Consider the following 25157-nt stretch of genomic DNA (forward strand, 5'->3'; position numbering starts at 1 on the left):
CAGAGCAGTGGCAGTCTGTTATGGATGCTTTAGTCGGGATTCCTGCATTGCAGGCTCCCAGTACGTTTCCAGGCACAATTCAAAGTGTTGGTGCTGACCTTTAAAGCCCTAAACAGGCTTAGTCCAGTATACATGAAGGAGCGTCTCCACCCCCATCATTCTGCCTGGACACTGAGGTCCAGTGCCGAGGGCCCTATGGCGGTTTGAGAAGCCAAGTTACAGGGAACCAGGCAGAGGGCCTTCTCGGTAGTGGCACCCGCCCTGTGGAATGCCCTCCCACCAGATGTCAAAGAGAAAAACTACCAGACTTTAGAAGACATCTGAAGGCAGCCCTGTTTAGGGAAGCTTTTAATGTTTGACGCACTGTTGTATTTTAATAATTTGTTGGAAGCCGCCCAGAGTGGCTGGGGAAACCCAGCCAGATAGGTGGGGTATAAATAAATTATTATTATTATTATTATTATTATTATTATTATTATTATTATTATGGGGTGGACTAGACGACATTTGGGGTCCCTTCCAACTCTACAATTCTATGATTGTGTTTTGTCTCAATTCTCATCTGGAAAATGGAGTAGAATTATCTCTATTAACCAGCATTAACTATGAATAATTTGCAAAAGGAATTTGTTTTTCTAAAAACACATGGTATCATGTATAAACCACTTTGAGGTCATTTTCTACAATCGAGTAGTATATACATTTTGTGAAATAAATAAAGCTTTGTAGTCTAAAGTTTTAAGGCAGTAGACTGTTGTTTCTATTACGATATTCTAATTGCTCATAACATTAGGAACAATTAATAGATGTTGACACATAAAGTATGTTACCACTACATCATGTGTTTGTACCACCTTTAGAAAAATCAGGCATTTTGCAGAATTGTGCTCTAGATCTGGAATTTCTTAGATCTGCAGTTGCTGCTATAAAACAGCTGCTACTATAAAACAGTTGCTGCTTTTTGTCCACTCAAGTCCTATTCCTCACAATCACTTTGTGAAATATAAGGCATAATTGATTCCTAATGACTGAAGAAGCTCATGAGATCAGCAGTTTAAGCTGGCTGTAGCTCTGGACTTGCAAAACAGTCTGGCATTTTCATTCTAGTTATAGTTTTGCCAGTGATTTTATCAGTAGCAAAAGCATTAAGGCCTACCCACTGGTTGAACTGCAAGTTCACAGGGCTGGCACCTGCTAGCCTTATCCCCAGCAAGCTTGCCAAGCACCACTCACATGTTCACAGAGAAGACCTGAAGAAGGAAGGTCCATCATCACCATATGAATTCAAACATCTGAACAGGGCATCAAGACCACAGTATTTTTTGCAGGTAAAAATTACTGTCCTTATAAAACAAGTATGCGGAATAATGTGAACCCCCCCAGTTATTGGTCTGAAGTATAAACTGAAAAAACATAGGGAGGAATTGAACATCAAGCTAAAGTGATCATTCTATCAGGTCAAACATTTTGGCATGACGGAGTAATTTCCCACTGTGGGCTGTCCTGGCCCCACAAGCCAGTTTTGGGTGGTGCAGTGTTTGTTCATGAAAGAGGGAGGGCATCATTGCGCAAAGGGAAGTCCCTGTGCAGGGCTAAAGGAAACCATTAGTTGAATCCCACTATAGCCTTGGTTCATAGATTTAGTACTTTCATGTGATTTCCCCCCTTCCCTGAAGAAAGTGGGAGGTCACATGAATCACGTTTCTCTGTGTTTGGATGTTCAAATACAGCATTCGTTCACACTCAAATTATCAAAATGGAGACAGGAATACACGTGCACATGTCATCCACCATGATACTTCAATAGTGCCTGGGCTTCATGTATGAACCAAGGCTTAGTAAGTATGGGCAAAGCTATCTGCATGGTCCCGATAGTTGTTATTGCCCTTAATCATTGCCTTTTTTACAAAAAATGATGGGGGAAATATCTTATCTGGAATCTAAGGAAACATTACAGCCTAGTAATTTAAGCTGAAAAATAAAACAGGAGTTTAACAAGCCTAGGAAAGTCTATTGTGAAGAACATTTAAATAAATTATTACTCTTATTATTGTCATTACTATTGTCCAATCCACAGTAAATGAGCTATCATTCTTTTTCTACCATAGTAAGGACAAATTTCCTTCCTGAGATATTGGTGTATTCTTTTATACTCTTGAAAGCAAGTTACAGCACAATCCTATACACAAGCGACTTTTGAACACAGACTTTTGAGTAGACATGTATAAGTTTGTGTTGTCGTGCAACAACAGAATTAAGGACACTTTCTTAGGAATGGAGTGAATGAGTGAAGCAAATTCCTACAAGTGCTAACTTAGGAAAACATTACAGAAGATTAAGCCATCTATCCTTGATCTTTATAGCTCACAAATTTTCAACCAGTGTGTCAGGACCTTCAGGTGGATTGCTACAAAGCTGTCACTGCCATGCTGGACACTTGCTAAAGCTACCCAGGCCAAAGGGACACTACACATGGTGCCTGAACTAGGATGTGTTATTCTGATGAAAAATCCATTCTAACAATTTCCGGAAGGGCTGCAATAATGTGACAGGTGAAAGGTATAAGTCTCTTCCCAATAAGGTACATATTTCTTACATGTTCCAGATCCTATATAGTAGCTACACCTCTCTTGAGTGAGTTCTAAATAGAGCAGGAGCATTCTAGTCACTTTGAAGACTATTTCTATGGTTTTCTAGAGTTCTTCAGGAATAGAACTATCCTAAAATGCTGAAATGTTAGTTCCTAATGCCTCAAGTGTCCCTGCTTCCATTTCCCTGATCCTTGCAGAAGTAGATTTTAGTGCGTGAAGGAGGGAAGACAAGGAATTTTAGCTGTTTCTGATCAGATCAGTTACGTGTGATGGAATGGCTGTGAATGTCTATAGGAAAGGCAATAATAGCAGGTAAAAGAAAGTGGGAAAAGGTGTGAGGGAAAAAGAACTTGAAATGTGTGAGAAGGCGGAAGGTGTCAGCAGAGCAGAAAAGGCAACAGGGAAGCAGTTTGTGATAAAAAGAATTGTGAAATAAAGTGAGACAAGCAAATGGCAACAGAGAAAGGATTCAGAAAGTGCAAGGAAGAGGCAAAAAGAAGGAAGAAAGCAAGCATCCATTGCTTAGCAGGATTTGCTGCTTGGCTGATGTGAAGGGAAAGAAATCCTGCTTGCTCTGAATGCACCAGAGAGTTCCTTCAAGATAGTTCTCTTGTGCACCTGAACAGGGTGCTAAGCCTCATCTGTCTGTCTGTCTGTCTGTCTGTCTGTCTGTCTGTCTCTCTCTCTCTCTCTCTCTTACACATACACACACACACACACACACACAGAGAGAGAGAGAGAGAGAGAGAGAGAGAGAGAGACCAACTGAGTGGTTGGCAGAGGAGAAACCAAGTTATTTTTTGCAAGCAAAAGCAGCAAAGAAATAAAGAAAAATCTTTTATGTGACACAAACTGAATATAGCATCACTTAATAACTTTGTCATATTTACTAAGCTTAGCTTGAAGATAAGAATAAGCCATTTTATTTTATTTAACAAAATATATAGTCTGTTTGATTACAAAACCTCTAAGAGGTTTTGATAGATTCTGGAGTAAGAATCTTTATCTGTATCTGAATCACTGTTGGGACCAAAGCTGAGGAGGAGTGCGGGAACATTTATCCAGAAATTTCATCCCAAAAATAATAAACTGAAACAGATCCACAGGGACAAAATTTCTGGTGATCCATTAAAGTTTGGACATATGGGGCCATTAAGACTAATTGACGCTAAGTTGTTTGTTTCTAGTTTTACAAATGGCAGAGTGAGCTTTAGAACATCCATTATATATTTGCTATTGGTCTTCAACCTCATATCTGGATTTTTACCAAAGCGACAGGTTTTTTTTTTATAGAGAGATTTAGACAAAGAAACAGCTTTCAGGTACTGGATAGTCCTGGGCAAAATATTACAACTTCATTAGTGGCCTGAGAGGGTTGCTTAATGGATTAGCTAAGATGTTCTTATAAGAGCATTTTATATAAAAATGAACCAGTGTACTATGAAAAGTAGAAGATACATGGGAGCCTACTTTTGGACCCTATGGACATAAATTCAGAAGGTCCACTCAGTATAGTGTGACTTATTTCATTGCCAATAAGTATACTATTTAACAGATGACTGTGGTGTTTTCCTCAAATTATATCTATATAAATAGGTAAGTATGCCTAGATAGATAGATAAGCATAATTACTCCAGAAATAAGGACAGTTAGTGGCTGCACTTCCAGGTGTCTAGAAAGAGGCCTGTGAGCGTCTAACTTGTTTTGACTAGACCTATACTTAAAAACCTTATTGTAAAAAAATGTGGTCCTGTTGTTGAGCAACTTTGATGATGGGAAGAACAAAATGGTGGAAGGAGACAATGGATGCCAAGAAACTGTCATTTGCTACAAAGAAACAGAAAGCAGCAGCATATTTGTTCAACTGGCATCATAATCATGGTAAAATATTGGGATAGTGTTAGAAGAAGCTTTTATCAAGGATCTGGATGGAAAAAGCAGGTTAAGAACATGAATTGAGGGAGAACATTTGAATTTTGTGCATGCACCACATTGCTAGTTTCAGTTGAAAAAGGAAGGCAAAGGTTGGGAATTGCCATGAAGTGTTTAACACCATATATTGAAAGGAGAGGCACAGGGCATGCAAAAAGTTAAGGGTGAGTAGTCCAAGTCAAGGAAGGCATTAATGAGTAGTAACAAACAGCCATGAGATAAACCTTGTACAAAACAACAAAATAAGATGCTAAACAACTTTGTGAAAGGCCCCCTACATCTTTGTCAGCTTGGAAGTTTTATATGCATAAAAAACCCAAGTTTTTTAAAAAATGGAAGACGTAATTAGACAATTAGAGGCTACTTTGTAATAATGTTGCAGTGTAATTAAATAAGACTGCAGGAGGTTGGCTCCATGATGAGTGAAAGCCTCATATTTCAGCAGTGTGCCACTGAATGAGTATGTCCCTTCTCCATTTATTATTATGTTAGATTGCATTATTAAGAGCTTTTATATTTAAACACTATAAGCCTTCCTACCGGCTTGCATTTAAATCTCATGAAAGTATAAAGCTGCAGGACAGCACAATCCCGTCCATATATACATTTATAGAGAGCTTGTTATTAGTTTCAGCACCTGCTGGAGTTTGATGAGCATGTGCAATGCTCCAGTACAATTTGTGCAGGTTGTAACAGCAAAGAATTGTTCACAACAATGAAATTAGTGAATGGAATCAACATTTCCCCTGTCCAATCATTTCACAAAATATTTGCAGCCTTTGGTATGTGCAACACTGCTTTAACTCAGCAACCCTTAGCACTAGGAAAGAGACTGAAAAACCCCTAGAATTGACAGACACATGAAACAAGTGTGTTTGTAGAAGGATTATTGTGACTTCTTCAAATGGACATCTTACCTTGCTAACCTTTTAGATTTCTTTGCAAGTGTCAACAAATATTTACACACAGATAGTCTGATGGATAATGGCAATTTGGATTTTCACAAAGTCCTTCCAAAGGCCTTTTTTAAAAAGGCTTCTAAGTGAACCTAGAAATTGTTGTATACAACAGCTGGCCTTATTATGGATCAGCAGCTGGTTAAAAAATAGGAAGCAGGTGAAAGAAAGAAGGGGACTGTGCTTATTGGCCTGTGTGCGGCTGGCTGGATGAGGTTGGGTGGACTTGGTTGGGAAAAGGGAGCAAAGCTCTCCAGTGAACCTGGCTGGCACTCGGTTCAGGACAAACATAAGGAAATTAGTTCTTCATTCAGTGTATGTCTACAATACAGGATTAATTGCTGTAAGACGTCCACTTGCTTAGACAGTTGAAAAGAGAGAGAGAAATACATAGAAGATAAAGCAGTATGCCTATGCCCTTGCAATAAATAGTAGGGATTAGCAATTTCCCTTGCTTGGGTGTCTAGCCCAGGGGTTGGTAAACTTTTCTGCCAGTGGGCTGGATAGCCTGTGCGCAGGAGCGCATGCACCTGTGCGTATGTGCACACGCCCACTGCTCTTCCCCCGCTGGCTTTCGGAGCAATGGCGGAGGAAGAGGAGGCGTCTGTGGCTTCCTGTTGGAATCACTTTCTGATAATGCAAAAGCACCTTGCCTGATAAAGCACATTCACAGCTACACCTTAGCCGCTCTGAGGAAAATCCCTTCTGTAGATACAACTTCTGTCGTAGTGTGGCTTTCAAATCTACTGTGCTGACTTCCCTGTTTTGGAAGGCTTCTGTTCAGTTGTGAGGCAACTAAAAATATACATTCATCAAGAACAGGTTGTGGCCAGCAACTCTCAGACAACACTCCCTGATCTCAAAGAAGTTCCAACTTCTGAGTAGATGTTTTCCCTTCTGAGTTGTTGTATCACCTCCATCTGCTGGGTTTCATTTTTGAACACTGGCAGACAGCCACAAGGTGTGCTATGCATAAACCATTCATTCATGCTGTGAAGATGGCCTTGTTGTGGATCTTGCTGCTATCAGAGGTCAAAATGATGGGCAGCAGAGTCAGGCCTTTTTCAGGAGTGGCGTCCTCTACTTGGAACTCTACCCCTTAGGAGTTTTGTCCAGCTAAGGCACCTTTAGCATGCAGAAAGCTGATTAAAAAAATCTTTTTCTTTCATAGGGCTTTTGATCGTTCAACATTTTGTGATTTTAAGCCTTCACCATTTTATCTCTGCGCTGCATGTTATGATTAAAACTGTTGTTTAAAAAAATTGTTTGCATATTATATTAATGTTTTGTTATCATATTTGTGAGTTAGGTTAATGGCATGATTTTGGCTCGGCTAGAAATTTAAAATTGCAAACACACATAAATTAGAAATGGAGGTGCTGGGTTGCATCCAAGTAACGTCACATGAAAGTTCCACCACACAAGGATTTCTGCTTGTGCAATGAAACACCCTTCTTTTCTCGTCACCTGCACTCTCCCAATCTGTTCTAGGGGTTGCCCTGATCCCCTGGAGCAGATTTAGGGAATGCACAGGCTGTGCTGGGCAAGGGGGGAGAGAACGGAAAGTCCTATTGCTAAAATGGAAATATTGCACTCTTTCACTATTCCTTTCCTGAATAGTAAATGAATAGAATTGTATATATGAGACATACCTTTACAATGCTGTAATGTCAACAAATAATAACAATTACTAAATTGGTAAAATGAGAACTGTAACTTATTTGGCCTGCTGCAGAACCAGATAACCCCACATTAATTTGTAATACATTTTTTTTTTGAATAGCCAAGATGTAGGTCTAAGGAAATCTTACTTAAAAGGTTGCCATGGTGAAAAAGAGGAGCCTGCTAACTATGCAGAGTTTTTCCAGCTAGGAACTCTGAGACACTGCTTGATTTTGGTTTTATCTGTCACGGCTAATTTCTCATTTTATTGAAAAAGTTGTCAAAATGCAAAGTATGTTGAATGCATGCATCAGGTACGTCTCAAATCTTACAGATGCAATCAAGTAACTTCTCAAACAATTCAAAACCTCTGCTATTTCTCCTTGCCAAACCCCTTCTCCTATTTCTAACTTTTTGTTATTTGCAAAATTTCTCAGCACTACTGATAAATCATGTCCTCAAAGACCATGCGCAATAGTAATCTTAACTGATACTTTGCTAGGTAGCCATTGTTGCTATTACAATGTCATTGTTGTGAACTGCTCCGAGATCAATGGGTATAGGGCAGTACACAAATTTAATAAAGAATAAATAATTGAAATGCTGTCAAGTAATATTGAATTTTTGTGATATCTTCTTTATGAATTTGACACACCTATTGTATTTTATTATTTTGGCTGCAATGTGAAGTAGCTGTTATTGTTGTGAATAACGCAAGCTTGTTTTTAGAACAGCATCATGCAAATATTAAATCTAGGGCCAGGTTAGTTGTTTTAATTTCTGACCTTAAATTTAGAGTGACGTGGACACAGAAACCTTCAGCAATTGGCCTATATTCATGCTTTCATTGGCTACATTGTGAATGCTGGAAAATTGTGCCTGACTGGGTGAAATTGGCTCTGTGGACTCTTAGTGCCCTAGGACAGCAATTTTGCAGAAATGCATAACACGCTAAAAGACTAACATATCTGAATGGTGGATGAGAAGGGGAGTTCTATGAACTCCACCGCCACTGGACATTGGACAATGACCAAAAAGGCACAGAAAGCTCATTCCACACAGATGCTTCCAACTATTAGCTAGTACAGACTGGTAAACGTATCTGGGTAGAAGCACGACTGCATTAAATTAATGGCCCAGTCTGTTTTTTTAAAAATATGGTCATAGATCCAATAACTGCTGCTCCAAAAGTTGTGGTGTTAGATGGCGATTGTCCTGTGTGAGTGCCCAGCCGCCATACCACGATTTTAGTAGGTCATGAATGGAAGAGCCTTAATCCTGCCCCCCCACCATAAATGCAGCAAGTTTTAAATACAGCATTTAAGACAACCACCAAACAAACAAAGAAACAAACAAACAAACAGAAAACCCTCTATGAGTTGGAATTCATCAGGAGCAAGTTTTTTTTGTTCCCCATGATATATTTCAGACCTATTGCTTTTTGAATTATTTAGACTTATTTCTTACAGAAAATGATTAAACTTCTAGTGTCAATAGCTTCCTGCCAGGCTAGTTCTAGTAAATTTTTATTAGTTCCCATACTCACCGGTTGTTAAAAGTGTTTTCTATATAAACATTATTAAAAAGTGTATTTAACTGCATTCCTTCAACAGATAGCCATTTTTAATGATGGCTTTCTTTTTCTTTCTCTAAAATGTCCTTTTCCAACTGAAGGGGGAAAATGACTAACATTTACCTCCCTCAGTGTACAGAGGACTAAGGAGCCAAGGAATAAAAATTGGGAGATAGCTATACAAAACATCAACTTCTTACAGTGTAAACCATCTCTGTTGTTTTTGAATAAAAAAATTAAAATACTCACCCCTTTTAAGTAGAATAACGGTAGCAAGTCTGCGGCCATATCCATTTTCAACATAGCACGAGTAATTTCCGAGGTCTCCTTCTTCCACTGAATCAAGAATTAATGAGATGGAAACTTCCTGCTCCCCAAGATGTTCCTTAAGAACTCTGTGAAAGAAAAATCAGTTTGGTTTTTCCCTCCATATATAATGTTGTTTACACTACATTGCATTGAAAGATGATCCTGATGTGATGTTTCTCAGAAATGAAAGCAGCCTGGTTTCAAATTTGGTTATGGTTTGATGCAATCTTAATTAAATTATATAATGCCTTTTTCTTCTTCACTGTTAATGAGGACATTTGGTTCTGCAGATACTAATAAGAGCTGCAATTAATTTGACATCTTTAAGCATACCCTGATAAGATATCAAGGGGTTGTGCACAAATTATTCGTAAAAGGTTTACATGCTCTTTAAATCATATTTTAGAAAGATTTCTTGAAATTATGGTATATAAAGCAGGTGTTGAAAAAAGGATTTATCTGATTGATCTGACACCAGGAGTGCAATCCTGCACATGTCTCAATGGAAATATTGAATTCAGTGGCACTTACTCTCTTTTGCTTCCCATCTTGGTAAACTAAGGTACCGCTATGTTAAAAGAAATTTTATTTTTAGATATTTCTCCATTGCTCTCATGCCACACATACAACCCCAAATGTGTCCCCTCTTTCATTGCAAATAAATTCAGCTATATCCACAGAGGATGAATGTAAGCACTTTGGGTTTAAAAAACATGTAAAGATAACCTGCCATCCCTTGTTTTCCTTTACCATTTTAAGCAATAAAGCAAATAAAATATTTCATACTCCCTGCTCAACAAAGAAAAAGAATACAAACAGTTCAGAGTCCTTCCGAACATACTCAAAATCACCAAACCCACAAACCAGTGAAAATCCATCACTCGGATTTTTTTTTTTTTAAGGCCTCAGAGTATGTAGGTGTACATCTTTGGGAAAGCTTTAGATAAGAAATGCAACATGTCGGCTCTTCATGTAATATTCTATATGAGAGCTTAGCTTTGGATGCTTGTGTTGAAATATGGTAGACCTTAACATATTATTATTTAGCCTAACTGGAGCTAATAGAAGCTTCTTCTAGATACTTTTGTACAGCCTCAAAATCTGCATTTTTTCATTTAAAAGCAAATTGTTGAACTTGAGCTTTCAGAGATAACTGTGTACATGTAAAAGAACACATCTTTTATGCCCGTCCCAGAGTGCACCATGTGGAAAAGCAGGCCTGCAATGCTTTAGTGCATTTTAAAAATAAATGTCTATAGCACCCTTCACCTAGCACTTAATTCACTAAAGAATTGCAGATTAGTCTTCACAAAATATATACAATTTCCTCACTTTACCTAATATCACTTTCCCAAACCCGACTTTCATCCAAATCTTCAATAAACTTTTCGCCTTTCATCCAGTACATTAAAGGGCTGACTTCTCCACTGTATCCAAAGAACGCTCGGCAGGTTAGATTAGCAGAATGGCCTGTTGAAAAGAATTAATAAAGAAAACATGTTATTCCAAAACTGGCGAAAATGATTTATTTTATTATCAGCAGCTAAGTAATGTTTCCCCATACAAACCTGAAAGAGCATAGCTTGAAAGATGACCTTAGCATTCGTAACTTTTGAGAAGCAATTTTTACTCAAATATTGTCAAAGTATTGACAGACACATTATCTAGTGTGGAATATAGATCTACTAGTTACAAAAGAACAGAGGCTAATCTTAGTCCTTGAACTAAGATTATCCACAGACAGATATCCACAGACAGATTAAGTATATGGTCTTCTTTCAAAGCATTGATTTCCCAAATATGGGATGGCCGCAGAATTCATACACTATGCCTCTACAATACACAGAACCCAAGGATCATACAATTAATGTTTTCACCTAGAAAGTGATTTATCATACTACAGATAAGAATCCTGCAGGCTGCATTAAATTAACGTGGCCCTCAGCCTACCTCTTTCTGTTCCCCCATACCTCTGTGCAACCACCAACACTCTTGTTAGTATCATACAATCCAACCACACAGCATGATACATAAAGTGTCATTATGGTTTTTGAAGTGCACATGCTCTTTGGTTGGCTTCAGTTATGTGGCCCCAAACACTTGCTTCTGGGGCACTGGTGGAGCTTCATGCTCTGGCACCGGGTGGCGGAGAGCAGGTGGGGGCAGGGCTGGCACGCGCCCTGGGGGCATGGCATGCTGCCTGAGGGGGTGTGGTGCCCAGCGTGGGTGGGGGAGCAGCCACAATGGCATCCCACTGGGATTGCGCTGCCAGGGGCGGTGCGCTCCCCCTGCACTCCTTTTCCTCCACCAGTGCATAGCTGTCAACTTTTCCCTTTTCTTGCGAGGAATCCTATTCGGAATAAGGGAATTTCCCTTAAAAAAAGTTGACAGCTATGCACCAGTGCTGTGGGGGAATGTGGCCCTTGGCGCTCAAAATGTTGTTGCACCCCGCTCCTTCCGGTCGGTGCCAGCGCTTAATGGCGGTCCTACCTCCGAGCTCCGGAGAAGGACTGCTCCGCAAGTTCGGGTCTTACCCGCTACGGCGAGTGGGGGACCCCTAAAATCTCAGGCGCGGAAGCCTGAGAGCAAGGAGACTCGGTGGGCACCTTTGCGCCCCCCGGTACTGTGAAAGAGCCTTTTTAAAGGCTCCGGAGCGGCATCGGGAGTGAGCGCGGTGCTGAGAGTCGCTACCCAGCCTGCGGAGTGAAGCCGCGTCGCCATTAGCGGAGAGCGCTGATTCCTTCCTGAAAAGAAAATCTGGACTGGATTCCCGTGAGTAAGAAGGGAAAAAAAATCAGGAACCTTTAAAAATAGAAAATTTGGCTGAAAACGGGAGGGCAAAAAATAAGGAAGTCTGCCCCCCCCGGACTGCAGGAATTTAAAGCAACGAAAGACCTCGCTGCAGTTATTAGAAACTTAGTTGCGAACTGTCAAACCTGAGCTGTCAAAAGTATCTCTCCCCTCCAGATTGGCAGGAGAAGGGGGAAAAAAGACAGTCTTGTGAAGATACTTTTAATCTAAAGGGAAACAAAGTTTTTCACTGCTCTGATCCCCGGGACGACCTGCCAGGACTTAACACCGGGAAAACTGTTCTTTAAAATAACTTTGAAGTGGATATAGACTATACCTTAAATGGTGAAAATTTTTTAAGACATTTAAGATTTGAATGGGACTTTGTTACTGACATTGGACTAACCAAATTTAAATTGGAGAAAAAGTTTTACAACTTTAATGGCGGACTTGAGATTTTCTACATCCGGCTTTCTGTCTCTTTGTTGTTTCTAACTTGGAAACTTTTAACTGCTCCCTCTTGAGGGCTAAGAGGGAAAAATTGCAAAGTAACTGACTAATAGTGGGATTTTCCATTGCAAGTTTTTCCTGTGAGAACGGCCTTGGGATATGAGTGGCACGGCAGAGGAGATAAGAACCAGATCTAAAGCTAAACTAACACAAAAGAAAAGAGGTTCAATCTCTGGCAACACAGTGCCTGCACCGGACAGTGTGACAGCAGCATCAATGGAATCTATGACACAGGCACTGCTTAAAATAAATCAATCCCTTGAGGCCTTAACAAAGCAATCTACAGAAAATTCAAAGAAATTGACAGAACTTACAACAAGATTGGATCTGAATACCACATCAGTGGCAACAAATACAGAATCTATAAATAGACTGATTCAGGAATCTTCAGAAACAAGGAAAATTGCAGAGAGTGCAAAATCTGTTGCAGGTGAGACACAGGAAAGACTTGTGCCGATTGAGAAAAAGGTGAATGAACATGAAGCGGCCCTCTCCTTACTGGAATTACAACGGAAAGAACGAAATCTGAAATTTAGACAGGTTCCAGAGAAAGAAGAGGATAACCTGGCGGAATTTCTCACAGAGGCAATTCTGGAAAATTGGCAAGGAGATCTGGAGGAAGATGAAGTGGGGATAACAACTGCTTTCAGACTTGGTAGAAAGCAAAGCAAGAAGTCAAGGGATTGTCTGATTACCTTTAGAACCAAAGAGGAAAGAGACAAGATACTGAACCTTCACTATCAAAAAGCTTTGGTGATTGGAAACATTCAAGTCCAAATCTTTAAGGACATCCCTAAATACATCTTGGAAGTGAGGACTTTTTATAGAGACCTTACCAATTTGCTGAGGAAGAACTTCATACCCTTCAGGTGGGAATTCCCACAGGGGTTGTCCTTTAACTACAAAGGGAAGAAAGTAAGAATAAGAACAGTACAGGAGAAAGAGTACTTTTTGTAGAGAAACCTAGAGGACCTACAGAAAGGTACGGTGGACCCGGCAAGAGAAGGACAAGGACTAACATCAGAAGGAGGAGGGCTAACGGACATTGCAAATCTATCATTTGGACTACCACAACCGCCAACTGAAGAGGAAGAAAAACTTGGAGCAGTCGGAGGATCAAACATCTAACAAACAAAATGTCTCTGCAACTTCTAAGTTGGAATTGCAGCGGTTTGAACCATCCCAGAAAAAAACGACAGGTTTTCCACATTTTGAAAAGGGAACAACTGGATCTGATATGTCTACAGGAAACTCATATAACTAGAGCACACAGGAAATTGTTGGTGAATAAAAGACTGGGACAAGAATTTATATCTTCCGATAAAGTAAAAAAGAGAGGAGTAGTGATTTATGCAAAGGGAAAATTGGACCCAAAATTAAAATTTAAGGATGAAGAAGGAAGATACCTGGCAATTGAAGTACAGATCCAGGGGGAAAAATATTTGATAATTGGAGTATACGCACCAAATGATGGGAAGGCAGAATTTTTTAAGAAGTTGCATGAGACTTTACTAGATTATCTCGACTGCAAAATAATAATGATGGGGGACATGAATGGAGTGGTTTCTACAAATATGGACAAGGCACAAAGACAGACAATATCTAAAGAAGGAAGACTACCAAAGACTTTCTTCAAGATGACGGAAAATATGGACTTGATTGACATCTGGAGAACAAAGAATCCTCTCGAGAGAGAGGGAACTTTTTTCTCGGAATCTAAAATGACATGGACGAGAATCGACCAAATCTGGGTATCTAGTGTGATGGCTACAAAGATTAAAAAAGTAGAAATCTGCCCAAAAACCTGCTCCGACCATAATGCCGTAAAGATGGAAATGAAAATGACAACAACTGGACCCTTTAGATGGAGAATGAATGACTCCCTATTTAGAGAGGAACAATTCTGTATAAAGGCCCTAAAGACATTGAAAGATTACTTCGAGATAAATTTGAGAACAAATGTGGAAAAAAGAACAATTTGGGACGCGAGTAAAGCCGTGATGAGAGGCTTCCTGATACAACAGAATTCAATCAAGAGGAAAAAGCAAAATGAAAGGAAAGAAAGAATTTTAGAAAAAATGAAGGAAGGAGAGAAGAAACTGAGGTCAAAACCAAAGTCTCAAGAAATTTTGAGAGAGATAAAACATTATCAGACGCAATATATGGAACTGACAAATCAAGAGATAGAATGGAAAATTAAACAAATGAGACAAAGGACTTTTGAGTCTGCAGACAAGTGTGGGAAGCTCCTTGCATGGCAATTGAAAAAGAGGCAAAAATTGAATACAGTTACTTGTTTGGAGATAGAGGGAAAGAATGTTCATAAGCCAAATGAGATAAGTAACTGTTTTCAAAGTTTTTTTAGGAAATTATATACACAAGGGCCAGTAAACGAACAAGAAATAGAAGAATTTCTTAAAAATTATGGACTACCGAAAATTCCAGAACAGGGCAAGTTGATTTTGAATGAGAAAATAACAGAACAGGAAATAGAGGAGGCCATTCAAAAGGCACAACTGGGAAAGTCTCCAGGACCAGATGGACTGACGGCTAGATATTATAAAGCTTTGAGAGAAGGTTTAGTGCAACCATTGAAAGAAGTTTGCAATGAAATATTGGAGGGGAAAAAGGCACCTGAAACGTGGAAAGAGGCCTTTATCTCACTTATACCAAAGACCGAGACTGAAAAGAACCAGGTCAAGAACTACCGCCCGATATCATTATTAAATGTGGATTACAAAATTTTTGCAGACATTTTAGCAAAAAGACTGAAGAAAGTATTGACAGGTGAGATTCATAAGGATCAATCTGGCTTTCTCCCGGGAAGACACATGTCTGACAATGTGAGGAACATAATAGACATTGTGGAACTGTTGGAAATGAACATTAACAGAAAAGCGGTTTTGATTTTTGTGGACGCGGAGAAAGCCTTTGACAATATTTGTTGGAGTTTTATGAAAAAGAATCTCCAAGGGATGGGGGTAGGCCAAGGTTTTGAAAACGGTATAGGTGCAATTTATTCTGAGCAGAAGGCAAAGCTAATTGTGAATAATGTGGTAACGGAAGAGATAGCTATAGAGAAAGGAACACGACAGGGATGCCCTATTTCCCCCCTACTTTTTATACTGGTTCTGGAGGTTTTGTTAAATATGATTAGAAAGGACCAGTTGGTTAAAGGAATTCAGGTCGGAGTGAGAGAGTATAAATTAAGGGCATTTGCAGATGACCTAGTTTTGACTTTGCAACAGCCAATCACTAGTACAAAAAGAGTTTTAGAACTGATCGAGATATTTGGTCAAGTTGCAGGATTTAAGTTGAACAAACAAAAAACTAAAGTCTTGGAAAAAAACCTAACAAAGGAAGAAAAAGAGACATTCCAGAATGAAACAGGTTTGGAGATAGCAAAAAAAGTGAAGTACCTGGGGGTGAATTTGACATCGAAAAATGTGAATCTTTTTAAAGACAATTATGATAAATGTTGGACAGAAGTTAAGAAAGACTTAGACATATGGTCAAGGCTGAAACTTTCCTTGTTAGGCAGAATTGCTGTTATCAAAATGAATGTATTGCCTAGAATGTTATTTCTGTTTCAGACATTACAAATAATAGACAAGATGGACTGTTTCAAGAGGTGGCAGAAAGACATATCGAAATTTGTTTGGCAGGGCAAAAAGCCAAGAATAAAATTTAAGACATTAACAGATGCGAAAGATAGAGGGGGTTTTGCCCTGCCGGACTTAAGACTTTACTATGAATCAGCAGCGTTTTGCTGGTTGAAAGATTGGCTGCTCCTCGAGAATACAGACATTTTGGATCTTGAAGGATTTGACAACAGATTTGGTTGGCATGCATATATATGGTATGACAAGGTAAAATTGCATAAAGGTTTTAAGAACCATATGGTGAGGAAAGCTCTGTATAATGTTTGGATTAAGTATAAAGACCTGTTTGAAAGTAGAACCCCCAGGTGGTTGTCACCAATGGAAGCAAAAGAGGTGAAAAAATTGAATATGGGTTCTAATTGGCCTAAATATTGTGAAATTATAGAACAAGATGGTGAAAATGTAAAATTGCAGAGTTTTGAGAAACTGAAGTTTAAGGTGAGAGATTGGTTACATTATCGACAGATAAATGAAGTATTCAAACAGGACAGAAAGAAAGGCTTCCAAGTGGAGAAGTCAAAATTAGAAACAGAACTGTTAGACCCCAATACTAAAAATTTGTCAAGAATGTACAACTTGCTGTTGAAATGGAATACTCAAGATGAAATGGTGAAATCTAATATGATTAAATGGGCACAGGATATTGGGCATGACATTGAACTTGCTGACTGGGAGCAGTTATGGACCACTGGTGTTAAATTTACGGCATGCAATGCCTTAAAAGAAAACATTATGAAAATGATCTACAGGTGGTACATGACTCCTGCTAAGTTAGCAAAGATCTATCATTTGCCCAACAACAAGTGTTGGAAGTGTAGTGAAACGGAGGGAACCTTCTATCACCTTTGGTGGACCTGCCCGAAGATTAAGGCTTTCTGGGAAATGATCTATAATGAAATAAAAAAAGTTCTGAAGAGAACGTTTGTTAAAAAACCAGAGGCCTTTCTCTTGGGTATGGTGGGCCAAATGGTGCCAAAGAAGGATAGGACATTTTTTATGTATGCCACTACAGCAGCAAGAATTCTCCTAGCAAAGTATTGGAAGACGCAAGATTTACCCACGTTGGAAGAATGGCAGACGAAGGTGATCGACTATATGGGACTGGCAGAGATGACTGGCAGAATTCGAGACCGGGGGAAAGAGACGGTGGATGAAGATTGGAACAAATTTAAAGTTTATCTTAAAAACTGTTGTAATTTGGAAAATTAGGGGCTCAGAGTTACAAGAGATAAAGAACTACAGTTGTATTAATAATTAACTGAAGTTAAATACATGAAATATATTTAAGTTATGTTCAGAGGGTTGCTGAAAAATCTTGAAACAAGAATGCAGAAAAGGGGTGGTATGGGGAAGTCGTGTTTTTGTTTGTTTATGTTTATGTTTTTGTTTGGTTTTTTCTTTATTCATGGAAAACTAATAAAAATTTATTATAAAAAAACAAAAACAAAATGTTGTTGCACCCCATCGTCAAAGTATTATGAGCAGTCACTTAGACCTTATTTTCCATTTCTCATTCTACATCACTGAAGCGATAATACTGTTGGAGGTAAGCACTACGAGCTCCCAAGGACTTGTATTTCTAAATCCATAAGTGTTGAGTTTCAGCACCATCACAATATACAACAGAAAAAGATTACTGGTATCAGAAAAGCACTAGATCTAAAATGTCCCAAAGGTAAACTAAATGATACAAAGTACACACGCACACATAAAATTCAGACCAGCATAACCATGACTACGTAAAACAATAACGTGCCGGTGTATGGAATGCTGAAAAACTTGTTAAATAGGTTGCCCTGAATGCTGACTGCCATCTTTTGGGAAAAGAAGCCATTTCCACTCTGCAAAACACTCACCCATCATTAGATGTTATATTACAATGACTTCTTCACTTTAGGTGAACATCTAAAAATATAGTGTGAATGCGATGAATGGGATAGACCTGCATCATAAATGTGCTTTTGTTACAGGTTCATCAGTTGATGTCAAATCTTGACTTGCTGCTGTGCAATGGCTGCTATGACCATGGGTGTTACTTTTAGCTGATGGAGTGCACCTTGGAATCAAGTATCCCTCAAAAGGAAGGAAGAAGGCCTCCTTCTGTTGTCCCATGCCACCAGCCTCACAACTTTTCCTTTGAGTTCTTTCCACCCAGCATCGCTCACCTGTTGATATCTAATCAGTGTACAGACTGAGCTAGCTGGACTGCAGGCCAAGTTATCCCTTAATCACCAACCTCATGCTCATGGGAGTACTGAGCCATGAAAGCCTGCTGAGCTTTTCCAGCCAGAATGAAGCAACCTGCTGAGATGAACTTCATACTCAGAGGGTTCCGTCAACCATTTACAGGTGCATATTAATGTGTGCATGGTGATCTTTTAAAAGGATCTCCTGAATCAACAAGGAAGGGGGAGGGAGGTAGTGTCAAAAAGACAAACCTCAGAAAAAGAACTCTCTTCTCATTAAATTAATGGGGATTTCCCCTCCTGGATGAAATATTTAAGTGTATTTTTAAATGTGGAATTCGAAGTTTCTGTTAAATATGAAATATTTACGCCTGGGAAATAAATTAGGAAAGAAGCACCATCTCCCAGCAATATTGTACAGATTACTGCTGAGCAAGGGCCATTAATATGCCAGGTGTTCCACTATAAATTAATACCGAGGCTGCGGCTGCTGTATAATCTATACTTTCCAGGCTGGCTGAGCTTGACAATAAACTATCGAGAAGGTCAGTGGTGGGTCATGCAGGCAGGATCTTTGTGACTAGCTACTACTGCTGTTACTGATGTCCTTGTTTGTTACTTTGAGCTAATAGCACAAGGAATAGGGGGTGCTGGTTCTTGCTTTGGGAAGAGCAGTTTCTTATTTAACAAGGCTATATGCACTCCCAAAAGCGAATCTGTTGCTTTCACTGGAATTCACACACACATGCATCACGCCACTTGTTGATGAGATACAAAAACACTGCAGACATCAGAGGGTTTTTAATTAAAAAAAAAGGGATGTAATGTGCGCCAATCTTTCATCATATTATTTCCCCATATGTGTGTATTAGTAAGTGCAGATTGAGCTTACTGCCAGTTAAGTGTGCATTCCATAAAAAATGCAGCCTCAGCCATCGTTTCACACTCGTGTTTCTAGCTCTCTGCCCTGGGTTCATCTACCCTGGATTATAGGAAGCAACCATCAAGGATCATCTATATTGTGGGGTGTGGGTGGGAATGGGATCAGTATTCTTCAGAACCAAGACCCACATTTAATGCAAAAATGCATTTTGGAACTCCCCCCCCCTTTTAACCATATATTTGCATGGTGGTAGTGCTGCTGTTATGACCCACGATCCAGCTGTGGGTCCAAACCCACCATTTGAAGACCAATGGTCTGGAGATAAACTTCAGTTTATTCCTGCCCCCCAGATCTAAGAACAACTCTAGCAAGATTCACTTCTTCATGCTTTAGCCAATCTTTGAGGTTCCTTCAGATTTTTAAATGGCAGGTAATTCATAGAGAGCCTTAAGCAATTATTGCTTTTGCAAATGCATTTTTGAGCTAAACTTTGAACATCTGGTCTAAAAATGATGCAATTTGGACAATGACTATGCACATTATGACTCCCGTGAACAACCTCATCTTTCACTTCTTGCAGATGCAATATCATTGCACCTCAACGTTTACAGCCTTGTAAAGAGCTTAACTTTACAGTTGCAACAAAGATAAATTTTCTGCCTCTTCCCTCCTACCCCGTAATTTGCTGCATCATGGTCTGAAATCTCAACTTTCTCCATGAGCCCATAAGTGGGTGCTTCCTAATTCATGCCCCAACAACATCTTAAAACAAGTTCAGCAATATATAAATGACCATGCGGTGCTGAAGCCAATATAAAATATTGAAGATGTAAGTGGGTAAGTGATGGATAATAAAAACCGGTTTCCTTATGTTGTAAAATATAACCACACTTTACCTGAACAAACTTGCAGTACCAACAAACACATTTCAAAGATAAACATATTCTTTCCTTGCTCAAGTTTATTTATTTAAACTGGGGGGAAATCAGGCTAATCTAGACAACATGATTATGTAGACTCCAATGATAAAGATGCACTTTCTGTTCCAGCTAATTGGATTCAGGCAGAGGCTTTAATCAAAAAGCTTCTCTGTGATTTAAAATGGGAGTTTTTCTTGTTATGTAGCCTGGTTTCAAAGTGAACAGAATGTGAGGAGGACCTTAGAGCATCAGAGGGTGTTTGCTTGAAGACAGCCAATAGCATCAGCAATGACAACATTTGGTCTCACTGCTGTATTTCTCTAATTAGTAAAATGCTGGGCATATCCAGGTTGCTGTTGTGGCACCTTTTCTCCACTAGAGGACAGTGCCTATCTTTCCAATGACCAAAACATTTATTTTTAATCCATAGAGATTGTCTGGTATATAAGCTCTTAATTAAAAACACCAGCATTCTAATAACCTGCTAGTTGTAATTAGCAAACAGAGAATGTTTTGTGCTTGAGTAAAATGTCATATTGTATGGACAGCTTATATTTCATTTGCAGCATTAGTCATACATGTTAGAATATCCTGCAATGACATCCATGTTCGCCTCTTATTTGTGAAGGCTCATCACTGAAGGATATTTATTTCTTTTGGAAGCAGCAGTAATTAGCAGAATAGCTAGGCCGTTTAAATAAACCCTCAAAGAGACTTTTCGTGATTTGGAATCCTGGGCAGTTTTACCCAGGTCTAATAATATGCATAAACTTGGAATACAGAAAAAAAGCACAGAAAATCTAAAAGAAAATTAAAAGAAAAATCATTTGGTAATGCTAATCAATGTATTGCAATGCACAGGTACCAAGGCAAACTCATATCCAATGGCAATACTAGATTGTATAAAGAGATTCTGCCAAGTCTGACAGGAATAAAACATTTCCCTCCCACACCTTTGCTCACATTCTTTTTCTTCAGTATGAGAAGAAAGAAATGAAGTGTAAAAGGAAGAGAATTATCTTTTAAATTATCAGTCTGCCAAAATAAGTGCTGCAGGACTGCTGAAGGTGTCAGGAGCTAAGCAAGGGGCAGTGTTACCTGTCCTTGTGCATGTACAAGCAAAGGTGTGTGTCTCCTAAACATGTCCTTGTCAGATAATGTGGGGAACACTTAACTTTCCCCCATCATCTTCTGTGAAGGAGGAGGGAGAGCTTAGAGAAGAAATCGTGCGGGAGAAGAGATAAGCCCTCCATCTCATTCATCACTTCTCTCCTGCAAATGCTGCTGTCCTCCATCATTAGTGTTGTGAGGAAAACAAGGGGTTGGGAGCCTGGTGTTTGCCTGGTAACATGGAATTTGTGGGGGCAGATGTTACTTGCTGTGGAAATGCGGGGCCATACCATTTCCTCAGTACTACCAGAGACATGAACATGCTACAAAAACTGCCCAATGACTTCATTACTTCGAGACTACACATTTTATGTATTTATTCCCCCTAAAATCCTTATGTACCACCTTTATATTTAAAAGAAAATGACCAAATCTGCTAGTGGTAAACACATAGACAATAAAAAAAAATTACCCAACACTTTCAAACAGCTAGGGCAGGGTTTCCCAAACTTGGGTCTCCAGCTGTTTTTGGACTATAATTCCCACCATCTCTAACCACTGGTCCTGCTAGCTAGGAATAATGGGAGTTGTAGTCAAAAAACAACGGAGACTCAAGTTTGGGAAACCTTAAGCTAGAAAAACAAAATATAACAAACACTGTTGTTAAAATCAACTCATAGTGTCCAGAGCCCACAGGCATAAACTGGGTTCCTACTGTCTGTTGAAAAGCGGCTAGAGATGGGGCCAGGTGGCTCCCCCTTGGAAGGGCATAACATAACCACAGAAGCACAAGATTGTGCTCTGGCCTTATGTTTACCAAAGGCAGGGCTGGCCCAAGACATTTAACCTCCAGGTCACCCTACCCCCATGATGACAACTCCCACAGATCTGGGTCCTCACCCTGCTCCCTGTCCCTACACTGCTGCCAGCCCCTTCACCGCAATGGTACCTTTGCTTTTGGCTGTGCCCGTGCTGCTGCGACAATGCAGCAGTGAGGGTGCGGTGGCAGCGGTGAGGGCAATGGGGCAGCGTGGGAGAAGCCTTGGTGGGGCTGGCAGCAGCTCACCAGTAGGAGCAGGGAGGGAGAGGACAGGGGGTGGATTCTCTGCCAGAAGCAAATGGAAACACATTGCCTAATGCACAGACTGCCCCTGACCAGAGGGCACACATCCAAATGTATGCTTTGGGGTTTCACAGGGTTCTATCTTATCCCCATACATAGAAACTCAGTGGTTTGTATGACCCCCATCTGGGGATTTGGAGTGCAGTGTCAGCAGTACGGGGGCAACACTCACTGAATCCAAATGAGGCATAGAAGTGTTAGATCAGTGCCTCGCTGTGATAAAAGACTGGATTGTGGGCAATAAGTTAAGGCAAGACAGAAGTACTGATGCTGAGATTTCATCAGCTGAGAAAATTCTCCACAGGCTACTGTCAAATGGTGGGTGGCTACAAAACACAGGGCCTTTTCAGCAGTGGTCTCTCAACTATAGAGTCCCTGCCTGGTGCCTACTTTAATGTATTTTCAGCTTTTTTTATTTTTGCAGGCCTTTTTACATTTTTATTATGCTGTGATTTAGTATTTTGTATTAGTTTAGCTCTGTGATACATTTCCCTTAGTTGTTTCGTATTATTTGTTTTATTCTGTGCTACAGTATCTTATTCTACTCTTGAGTGATTTGTTTGATCTGGTAATTTTGTTTTTGCTGTGTTGTAATTGTATTGTAGGCCACTGTGATTTTTAATGTTGTTGTTTATTTCTTGCTATTATCATACGCAGATGCAGTGCTCTCCCATCTTGTCAATGCCATGTGTCACTGCCAGGACCAACACAAGGAGGGGAAAGGGAGCAAGGATTGGGCAGCAGCATGGCAGAATGGAGTTTACGCTTTTGCTTTGTGCTGTTTTTTCCACTGCAGATTGGCTTTCTCCAAGGCTCTTGTTTGCCCCTGGACTTCCTGTTTGCATCATATAATAGCAGGCATAGGCAAACTCAGCCCTCCAGATATTTTGGGACTACAACTCCCACTATCCCTAGCTAACAGGACTAGTGGTCAGGGATGATGGGAATTGTAGTCTCAAAACATCTGGAGGACCGAGTTTGCCTATGCCTGTATTATAGCTTTGTATCATGCTGAATAGGTTTTTGATGAAGAACTCCACTGAGAAAACACAAGGAATCCCAAGCATGGGATTCAAAGATGCAATGGGTTATATCCAGTATTATTTCTACTCAGAGTGTCCCATTTCGCTGCTTGAGGCAAAATGGGGCGTACCGCTTTGCTCTGCTGCTACTGCTGCTGCCACTACTTACCAGCTCCTGCCTGCTCTGCTGCAAGAGGAGAAGTGGCAACAACATTGTTGCTGATCTTGGGAAAGGTCATTCCAATTTGGGGTGAGATCTTATCCCAAATCGCTTGAGATATTGCATGCACCACAATATTTTGCAAGATTTCAGGTATGATCTTTCCCAAAATTGGTGCCAATGGCAGCGGGGCAAGTGGGGCAGCCACAGGTGTACTGCCTTGGAGGCTTCTGCTACCTGAAGCAGTGACCTCACCTGCTTCATGGCTGGGATGGCTCTGAGTAGACCCATTAAAATAAATGAACTTGGCTAACCTAGGTTAGTTCATTTCAACTGGTCTACTCTGAAAATAACTTAGTTGGGCACAACCCATTTAGAGTCACATCTTCTTTGGTCCTGAGGTGACTACAGAATTGACAGTTCCAGTAGTACAGCTGAACTTACATTCTTGAGGAGAAAGCATCTATCTTCCAGGATAATTGGTCAATATGATTCATGAAAATTCCTTCCTGACTCCAGGTATCTAACACCAAGCATGAAACAAAACCTACCCACTGATTCTTTGCCAAATAATACAGTGGTACCTCGGGTTAAGAACTTAATTTGTTCTGGAGGTCCATTCTTAACCTGAGGTACCACTTTAGCTAATGGGGCCTCCCACTGCTGCCGCGCCGCCGGAGCACGATTTCTGTTCTCATCCTGAAGCAAAGTTCTTAACCCAAGGTACTATTTCTGGGTTAGCGGAGTCTGTAACCTGAAGCATCTGTAACCTGAAGTGTCTGTAACCCAAGGTACCACTGTAATAAGAGAGACTATTGTGGCTCCTTGAAGACTAACATACTTATTATGGACTATACTTCCCTACTTGAAGAATGTTTTGAATACACATCTGCCTTATATGTTGACTCAACCGTAGTATGCCCCTTGGCACCAAAATATCAAATGAGGGGGAAGGAGTTTTTGTGACACAGTCTTGAAATAAATAATCATAAATAATCAAATCATTTTTCTGTGAAGACTATGTCTTGTGAAGACTATTTCAAAATTCTACTTAGATAACTCCCAATTTCTAATTTGCTTTTATGAATGGCTAGTATTTTACACCCATAAGCTATAGTTCCCTCTATTTGGCCAAAACTGCCCTGCAACTTCAGCAAAATGATAAAACATAAAACAGGTACCAGGAAAGAGGAGGTTGTGGATAATCTGCTCAGAGCATTTCTTCTGGCTTTATATAAAGCAAAGGTTTGAACCAGTAGAGGTTAAAATTACCATCACCCGAGCAAAAATGAATCTAGACACATTCATTAGTCATCCTTAACAACATCTGCCAGTTCAGCAGAGAAGATGACACTAAAAAAAGGGAGAGGTGTGCTAACACATACCCCTGTTTTGTGCTATTAGCATACAAAACATACTTTATGTAACTTTATATACAATTTTATATTTTATATACAAAATGCATTAAAGTATTCAAGAGTGATGTGCAAAATAATTAAAAATAGCAAAATGCAGAAAAATAATTAAGATACTTTTTTAAAAAAACACCTTAAAAGCTGAAGCAAAAGAGAGTTGAAAGAATATTATTAACATTTAAAAGTGAAGATAGCAGCAAAAAGATAAGGTTGTAAAAGTAAGAAGCATTGAAAATCTAGGTAAACAAATTTAATTTGTCTTCTGAGGTGTGTGTCTTCCTCGTTGCAGAAGAGCATTTCACAAATGGGATACCACCACTGAAAAGGCCTGCTCTGCATTGACCACCTGCCTG

The 25157-nt window shown here is 39.7% G+C and overlaps 1 protein-coding gene across 3 annotated transcripts in view; it reads right to left on the bottom strand.

The window, feature by feature from the left end:
* Positions 1-25157, bottom strand: part of IL1RAPL1 (interleukin 1 receptor accessory protein like 1) — a 648622-nt gene that overhangs the window by 21393 nt on the left and 602072 nt on the right. For all 3 annotated transcript variants that reach the window (XM_028727454.2, XM_028727453.2, XM_028727452.2), the window contains exons 7-8: positions 10361-10493; positions 8964-9109 (exon numbers count right to left, since the gene is read on the bottom strand). In XM_028727454.2, the coding sequence (XP_028583287.1) occupies positions 8964-9109; positions 10361-10493 (279 nt within the window). The remainder of the gene's footprint in view (positions 1-8963; positions 9110-10360; positions 10494-25157) is intronic.

This window comes from Podarcis muralis, chromosome 4 (genome assembly GCF_964188315.1).
Source record: "Podarcis muralis chromosome 4, rPodMur119.hap1.1, whole genome shotgun sequence".
Taxonomy (NCBI): domain Eukaryota; kingdom Metazoa; phylum Chordata; class Lepidosauria; order Squamata; family Lacertidae; genus Podarcis; species Podarcis muralis.